Genomic DNA, 9,288 nt, shown 5'->3' on the forward strand with positions numbered 1-9,288 from the left:
TTAATCTCAGGGTAGTGGGTTCAAGCCTTTCCAAGTCTATGATTCCTGTGTAGTACCACAGAAGGATGCAGGGAGGACAGCATACCAGTCTACAGGAAACCAGGCTTCTTCTTATAACATGAAAACTAAGTGTTTGTGATATCCCATGAATGCTTAGTGGCCAAGTTTGTGGGCTGAGATGTTTGAAACTCAAGCTTAAATCTCTGCTCAGCTAGGAAGCTTACTGTGTGGGCCTTGGGCACGCAACTCTTACCTGCCAGCCAATAAATGGGTGTTGCAAGCACTAAGCAAATGGGAGTTGTGTGCCCAAAACATCAGAATGGCACCAGATTGGTGAATGTGGCCTTAAGGGGTCCACTTGCCATGCTCATTTTCAGCCTGCCTGAAAGATGATGGTCTCTCTTAGAAATTAACCTGGTATGAGCTTTGGAAGCAATCCCCACCCACTTCTATGATTTTCAGATCGCAGGCTGAATAGTCCTATAAGCATTTACATCAACAGGAGCAGATGGTATTCCCCAGATGTCTGCAGGAGATCAAGTGATATTGCTATGAGAATGATGCCAGGTTATAAATCCTTCAGAGGCTCATGGCAGAGAAGGCAGTGCCACTGGGAGTAGCAATTAGTATGACTGGAAACAGTGGGTAGATGCAGCCAATAAATTTCACCAAGTCATGCCCACATGCTTGATGAGATGCCGCCTGAGCAGAACCAGTCAATTGCTTTATTTTTTGAAAGAAGGCTCAGCTCCTGCAAAGCTGTTATTCAACCTGCCAAGAAGTAATCCTCTTAAAATATTCAAAAGACCTTGTTAGCCCAGGTCTGAATTGCACAATCTGAATTTAACTTTCATCAAAAAGGTCTGGAGATGGCTATGAGCAGAGATCTAAGGCTCCATCAACAGTTTTTAATTGCTGTTTTACTGACCCAGGATCAGCATTTTCGGCCGAATGCACTTTAAAGCTTAACTTTTCAAGGTCACAAAACTGCACATAAATTACTACTGCGGATGCGTGATGCATGGTGATGGGGTACAGTTCTATGTGCTCGTAATACCACCATTAGTTAGAAGACATCATTCCCACGTTATAGTCACGTGTTTCAAGGTTAAGGCTGACCCAACAACAAATCCATACATCCCCATGAAATCTGGTATGTAATGAATGCTCTGCAAAGATGGGTTCTTTCCAGCATTCAAGACCCTGTCTATTCTCTCTTTCTAGGTGGGTTTTTTGTTCTGTCCTGCAGCAGTGAAGAACCTTTGGCCCGTGGGCCAAATTCTTTTTTATGTTGTTTATTTAAGATTATATCACACCCTTCTTCCCAAAGGGGCCCAGAGCAGCAAACAAAAGGTGAAAAAACAATAAAAGCATATTAGAAGGCATCCTAATATGGTCAGCAAGGCAGGCTTTCTTTATTTTCAAACCATGCACACCTGAGATCATGTGTTACATCAAGTGTGGAGCAGGGGAAGCCGTGACGAAAACGAAACAACCATGAACTCTAAGTACACTCTAAATTGATCCTTGGTTAGTGAGTGTTGCTGTTAAGTGCCAATAAGCTTACTAGGATCCTACTGTATTACAGAATTCCTGATCAGGAACTATATGCAGCCAATCCCTGCCAGAGGTAGGGCTTGCTGTCAACATCAATCAGCTGATGGGCATCAACAGCAAACCCTACAGGGAAACAATTCCTTTGCCAGCATGGTTTGATTTCAACACACCTGGGCGCAAGTAGTATATATAAACTTGGGAAAAGAAAACACTTCACCTGGCATTGCAGTGACATCAGCTAATAAAACAGGTGGGCTTCCCCACCTACCTGTTGAAGTGGCCTGGAACTTGTGTGCAGATTAAATGCAAATAATCTCCAAATCAAAAGGACCTAAACAGCACACAGTCCATTATCTGTGTCTTAAAATAGGATTTGCTATGGATAATTCACAGCCATCTGGATATTTATTATCTAACGTGTGAACCCAAGAAGGCCCACTGCCTCCATTTCCCCCCCCAAAATAATGCAGGTGGAAAGCCAATTGCTTTACTTATATAGCAAGGATGGGGGATTTTAGCTAAATGAGCACCCAGGGTAGAGCTTACATATATTTCACTACTTGTGGAGCATTTTGTTTCTCTCTAAATACTATTACCAACTTTGGGCTCAAGCTTCAGATTTAAAAATTCCTGGCTGCTTCCTGCATACAAATCCTCAAGGCTGCAGAACAAGACTCATCATTTTCATAGGCTTGCTCACTATCCTTGGATTAGTGTCTTCTTCATTTGCTATCTGTAGATTTAAGGACTAATTTAACACTGACTTGCCTGTTATACTAGCACATTCAAGAAAAGAGCACTTCGGCTACACAACTACAATGTAAACTGAAGCTTTTCTAATTTTACAAAAATTATTTATGCCTGCTATTCTGATTGACTATGTTTTGCACTGCTCATTACAATCACAAAATGAAAGCAAATGTGTGCTTTCCAACCTCATCAGACAGGGTCAATGTTTAGCCATTTAGAAGCATTGGATAGTAACACTTGTTTTATTTTAATGATGGTGCACTTTGGCTTGTGTTTTAATACAACAGCCTTTACCAATGGAATGGGTCTGGTCATGCAGCAGAAAGTAGGGAACAGTGTGCTTGGGAACTTGAAGTTTACCCACTGTATCAGGAATATAATCCTCATCTGACTCTGCCAGCTGTTCCTCCAGATCACACACATTGCTACCAACTTATTTGCTAGCTATTTAAACCATCAAGGAAACTTGCACATTGACTGTAAATATTACAACTCCATAGAAGCCTGCAGACTTCTATGCCCCATATGTTAAAATATTATAATCAACTCATTAAGTTACCTGATAACAGATCTCTCCTTTCCTTTGCAATGGGTGTTGTGCAGACTCCCTTGAAGTCAAGTGAGTTCCCCAGCATGCTGTTTATTTGTCGGAAAATCTCTGCATTGCTGCACGTGGTCAAAGCTGGAACATCAGAGTTGTCCCAGCAATCTTTTATGGTCCTTCCAATACTGTCCTTCTGGAAACAAAAGCAACTGTATTAGCACCATAGAAGGGAGGGGAACCTTAGGTCAGGGAGCCTGAATGCAGTCCTCCATGCCTCTCCATTTGGTCACTGAGTGCTTGTTCAAATTTGGACTACTCTGGTGTAATTTGAATAGAGGGGAAAGATTAGTGTACGAGGAGCAACTTTGATCTTTCCCATTCATAATAGTAGATGCTCACTTTTGTGTGTTGCCCCTGGCTTTTGGCGTGTTGATTCTATGCTAATTAAGTACAGTGGTACCTCGGGTTAAGTACTTTCCCATTGAAAGTAATGGAGAGTGGATTAATCCGTTCCAGACGGGTCCACGGAGTAATTAAATTGAAAGTACTCAACCTGAAGTGTACTTAACCCGAGGTATGACTGTATTGACAGTGCAGGAATAAAGATAGCTGTAGACACACCTCAATTTCTTTTTTAATCCCTACCCAGGAACTGCGCAAAAGCACATAGGCAACTGTAAGTTCTCAGCATACATTTTTGCAGTTTTCCGGTTTTGTACAAATTCAAGGGAATGTGCCAGAATGTGCAAAATCCGAGGCAGAATTTTTTAATTTGGTTTGCTGGTGCAGTTTTCTGGTTTTGGTACAAGTGTTTGGAATCAAGGGGAGGGGAATATTGCTCCATTAAGGAATGCACAGGAAACAGGTACCAGAATGGCTGGAAAAGGAATGAGAGCATTGAGGAGGAGTAGGCGTGGAAATAAGGAGTACCAGAATGTGACAATGGATCCACCCACCCCAAAACTCTGAAACAATCTGCAAGCCTAAATGGAGAGGGCTGGATTGTTCCTGTACTGATTTATCCCTAAATTTGCAGAGGAAAGGCATTGAGACTGTTGTTTGAGAGTAACACCATGGGGAGACTATGCAAATTAAATTGAAACACAAAGGACTGCAAACACACAATAAACTCTGCTGCAGACAGGCTCCAAGACACTCTGCCCTGTACCAGTCACCAGCCTCACACAACATCCTCAAGTGCTTTTGTCTGACAAAGGTTATCCTTGAGCTGCCACCTTGTCTGCCTCTTGCTTGCCTGAATAGAGAGGTGTGAACGTAGAAAAGCATATTTTGACTTTTGTATGGCTGGAATATAGCCCACTGGACAAAGGCAGGAGTCATAAAAAAATAGTTGGTCTCTAAGGTGCTACTGGAAGGAATTTTTTTATTTTGTTTTGACTACGGCAGACCAACCTACGGTACCTGTAACTAGGAGTCATAACCTTTGCTTTGCCCATTTTTGCCTCCAGCTCTGCCTGCCACTAGGCTTGTCCCATACCCCTCAAAGGGCATGCAATGCTTGGGCTGAAATAGATTACCCAGCTTGGAACGGCAGAATCAAAATGAAGCTACAAGCAACAACTTAAACTGAAAGCTTTCAGAATGTGCTTAATGTGTCAGCCACCACAGCTTTGGAATCAAAACTATTTGCACCACACAATGGTAATAAACCAAATGCTTAGCATACTCTCAAGTTAGCACTTCCAAGTTTGTGTGAGTGGGTGATTCAGAGCTAGGGTCATTTTCACTTCCTGACAATCTAGTCTTTTCATACCATTAATCAAATGATTCTAGTGTCGTCTACTCCACCAAGCGAGCCTGCTCAAGGCTTCATCCTCCACACCAACACAGGCACACAAATATATGTTTTCAGATATTGCCTGGAGACATGAGGATTGGGGCTTGACTGCTTAAAGTGCATCATATTAATAAAGCAGTGGCTACAGATCTAAACTCGCACCCCGTAACTCTTGCAACGGTTTCTCAACTTCTGAGACTCTGTGCTTGAGTCTCCAAAGCCTTCTGCACCATGAGGATTAGAAGGCTTAATGAAATCAGGACTCGCAATGTTGAATTCTAGCTTATACTAGAACACACTGCTGCAGCTACTGTGTGGTAATCAGCAAGCAGCACAACCACCAGCAAGGAATAAACCTAAACACAGCACAGTCCTTAAAGTATCTGTACTATCACAGAACACACCACAAACAGCTGTTCTAGAGTCAACAGCTAATGAAAACAACTGACTGAGTTTCAGGCAATTGACGTGAGGATAACACCATCTAGCAAGTATTATTCCTGACTCCACCACCCCTGTTCCTTAAGTTTAGGGCCAACAATGAAATACAAAATCAGTTAAGCTATCCAGCCTTAAAAAAACCTGGTATATGCAGTACACAAGCTATTTATGCATTATCAATTCAAGTATCCTCTCCAGTTACAATTTCCAACAACCCTAAAACTACAGTGCCCAGAATCCTTTGAGGCAAAGAACATGCCTCAAACGAAGTCCTCTCTCTTTGCTGGGGAGTTTGAGCTACTTCTGAATTTCTAGTCTTAGCGTCCACTAACTCACCTCCAAGGAACTCATTCTTTCTCTACTAGCAGAAAATGTATTTTTTCCACCATGGTACAAACTGAAACTGAGCGTTGGGTAGAAAAGTACTTCGAAGGAAAAGAAGCCCTCCCCCACGAAACAGGATAAAATAACTGAAAAGCCAAGCAGATTTCAGTTAGTGGGTCAGAACCAGGGCTTTTTTTCCCCCCGGCAGGAATTCACTAGAGCTCAGCTCCGGCACCTCAGGCGAGCTCCATTACCATTGTAAGAGAACAAGGGAAGCGCCGTTCATGTTGAGTCCCGGCACCGCTTTTTCTATAATAGCACTGGCCAGAACCCATACAAGCAATACCACCATTATTATTATTTTGCTGTGTTAAAAACTTTTGTAACGAAAGAAGCAGAAAATGGTGAGGAAAGATGTGCAATTTATTGCACGTGCGAAGACTTTCTACTCAGTCCCACTGAGTTCAATGGCCCGTATTCCCAGTAATTTGTGCACAGGTTTGCAATCTAGTAGAGGGCTCCTAACGACGCCTACTCAGAAGTAAGTCCTGCTGAATTAAATGGGTCATACTCCTAGGTAACTGGGGGTTAGGATTGTAGCCTAATTGGGGAGAAAACGGGTCACCGGGGGGGGGGAGGTTGGGAAACAGAAAAGCGGGTGGGGCAAGAGAAGCGGAGAGCCAGCTAAAGAAAAACGAAACCAACGGGAGAAACGCAGCCCGGCGCGGATGCGCACATTAAAAAAGGGAGGCGCCCACGTTCCTCGGCGTTAAGAGCAACTTCACTTTTTAGAAAGCAAAGCCCATGGGTACACGAAGCGAAGTAGGGAAGCGGAGAAAAGAGGGAGTGTTTGCCGCTCCTATGCGTCCCCCTCTGTACTGCCCTTTTATGTGCTTACCCTAATAGTCAACATTCACGCTAAAGGTCGTGTAAACGCCGCCGCGCCTCGCTAAGGGTCCCCTGGGACTCCCAAACCGAAACATCTGCACGCGGCTGGGGCGGAGAGCCAGAAGCCACGCGCGGCTCGAGCACGTGAGAAAGCTACAGCTGGGGAAGCCAGTCCCGCCCCGGCCCCCTTCCTAGGCAGGCGAGGCAAGGAGGCCGCGTCCTCCCGCGATGCAAAACCCTTCGGGGGACACCGCCCTCCGCAGCTCTCTGCCCACCCGCCGTGGTCGCCGAGGGTTTTTTTTTTTTTTGCAGCCCACGCTTTGAGCCGCTCGCTGCGCCGCCGTTGCTTCGCCCTCCTTTCCCCCCTCCTGTCTCGGTCCAGCCTCGGACTCACCGGGACTGTAAAAGCCATCGCAAGGCAACCTTCTCGGAAACCCCGCGCGAGCGCCGCACGCGGGAAACTTATACCTGCGCGCCCGCGTGGCTCCTGCTCTCCTCCTCCTCCACGGGGCGGGGGGAAAGGCGCTAATTAGGGGGTTGTTGTTAAAAACAGAAAAGCAAAGCCCCGCGCGCGCTTCCCCGGGGGATCGGGCGAAGCGTCGCCGGGTCTGCCCCACCCTCGCGTGCAGGAGTTTGCAAACGCTCCCTGCCCGCCAGAAGGGAGTAGCTTTCAGCACAGGAGGCCGGCTAATTATTAATCAGCCGTTTGCCTCGGTGCCTCGCGTATACTTGGCGTGCTCGAATAGCCACGCAAAAGCTTAAATTAGATTTATTTTTAAATGCGCAACGCCATCCATAGAAATGCACCAAGGCTATCAAGCTAACCTATTTATTTGGGGGGGGGGGGGGAGACAACACATGCATGTATGCCTTATTCCGCTGCTGCCGGCCTCCCCACCCGGTGCAAGGCGGTTTGCACGACAAATTTGCAACAGCTGAGGATGCGCACCTCGCTGATTCGGGAGCAAGACCCGCTGGATTCAGTAGGCCTTACCTCTGAGTAGAGGCTGCGCTGTCAAAATCTTAAAACGCCTTGCCAAGAGGCCTCCCAAGCAGATAAACAGCTATGTGTTGTTTTTTTAAAGACACCTGAAGGCAACTCAAGGAAGCTGTGTGTTGTTTTTACTGTTATTTTTGTTGGCAGCTGCCCAGAGTGGCTGGGGCAACCCAGTTAGATGGGTAGCATATAAATAATAGAATTATTATGAGGAAGCTCCTGTTTTTACAAAAAATTTTTGTTGGGAGCTACCCAGAGTGGCTGGGGCAACCCAGTCAGATTGGTAGTATATAAATAATAAAAGTATATAAATAATAAAATTATTATTATGAGGAAGCCTCTGCACACGGGGGCCACAGCTGTGGCATCCTCCCAATAGCCAGCTAGATCCCTCTGGGAAACACAGGAACAGTGCTTTTTTTGGGGGGGGGGGACGCAGGAGTACGCATAAACATTTTGTGAATCTAACAGGTGAAGAAACTAAAATTCTTAAAGAATTAAAAAAACTATAACATTGTGATTTTCTTGAGTCAAAATGAGAGTAACCCAAACATTTTTTTTTTTTTAGAAAAAAGCGTTGCGCGGGACATAAGAGTAACAGTATGCTTCCCCTTTATTCCCCCCCCCCCCCCGCAGCAACCAGTAATCAGAGGCAAAGAATCTCTTGCTGTGGAGGTAAACATTGGCTTCCTCCTCCTCCAGCAATTTATCTAATGCCCTTCTGAAGCCATCCAAGATGGAGGCTATTACTACTCTGTGGAAGTACTGTATGTGTTGTGTGTTGAAGAAGTGCTCCCTTCATCTCCTTTGTGCAGTGTGAACACCCAACCTCACAATCCACATACACCTCTGTTCATAGGAGCCAACTCCTGGGGGCCGATAAATAAAATATTTGAGGGGGCTGGGCCCCTGCAAAGTTGATGGGCATTGCCAATCAAAAATTTGTATGTGTGTGTGTGTGCTGTATTATGCGATCAGTTATGCGGGGTGGGGTTTACTTGCACTCCCCCCTCAATATTTTATTCAAGATGGCACCCCTGCTTCTGTTGGTGGGCGATAAAAGATGGGTCTCATCCTGTTTATTCAAGGGCATTGTGATTTCAGCTGCAGTCCGGCAAACTTCCTCAGGGTCTCTCGCCTGATATTTCTTCTCCCATCTCCATTTTTATGGCATATGGTATGCCATAAAATTATAAGTGTATTTTTGGAGGTGTTCTTGGCATCTATCAGCTGTGCCGCCTTGAATAAAATATTAAGAGTGGCCCGATAAGCCCTGCCCTGCACAATCAACCACATGATCACACACACCATTTGAATGGCCATGCCCATTAACCTTTAGGGAGGGAGGCCCCTAAAAAAAATTATTGGGGGGCAAAGGGACCTCAGCCCCTAGGAGCTGGCTCCTATGGCATCAGTGGTTAAAAAAGAAGTGTGCATGCACACGAAAGCTCATACCAAAATAAAAACTTAGTTGGTCTTTAAGGTGCTACTGAAGGAATTTTATTATTTTACTTATAAACCAGTTAACCATCAAGGGGTGTAATGGAAAGTTGGCACAGTTAATTCCATAATTTGCTAGACTTTTGGGGAGTTTATTATTTTTCAGTTTTAATACAACTGCATACAGTAGTAAATCAGCTTGCAGCCTAAAAGCCCGGTGTCTCTGGAAGTCGTCCTCTCCCCAAAACCAAGGCAACTCCAACTAATACAATGCTGGCAGTAGCAACCTAGAGTCTCAGGCAGAGGCTTGCACTTTACCTGCTACCTGCCCTGCCCCTTTTTCTTAACTTTGTAAGATCTAAGCCTAAAACCATCTACATGCAAAGCCTGTGCTATACAGTGGAACCTCGGTTTATGAATTTTCAGTTTACGAACGCCGCGGACCCATCTAGAACGGATTAATTCACTTTCCATTACTTTCAATGGGAAAGTTCGCTTCAGTTTATGAACAGACTTCCATGCTTCCATACACCCATGCTTCTGGTTAAG

The 9,288-nt window shown here is 45.0% G+C and overlaps 1 protein-coding gene across 1 annotated transcript in view; it reads right to left on the reverse strand.

The window, feature by feature from the left end:
* Positions 1-6,806, reverse strand: part of CPEB1 (cytoplasmic polyadenylation element binding protein 1) — a 50,978-nt gene extending 44,172 nt beyond the window's left edge. Inside the window, exons 1-2 of the mRNA XM_035132118.2 lie at positions 6,697-6,806; positions 2,867-3,044 (exon numbers count right to left, since the gene is read on the reverse strand). Coding sequence (XP_034988009.2) covers positions 2,867-3,044; positions 6,697-6,714 — 196 coding nt within the window. The 5' untranslated portion in view covers positions 6,715-6,806. The remainder of the gene's footprint in view (positions 1-2,866; positions 3,045-6,696) is intronic.
* Between the last annotated feature and the right edge of the window lie 2,482 nt (positions 6,807-9,288).

Source organism: Zootoca vivipara, chromosome 14 (genome assembly GCF_963506605.1).
Source record: "Zootoca vivipara chromosome 14, rZooViv1.1, whole genome shotgun sequence".
Classification (NCBI taxonomy): domain Eukaryota; kingdom Metazoa; phylum Chordata; class Lepidosauria; order Squamata; family Lacertidae; genus Zootoca; species Zootoca vivipara.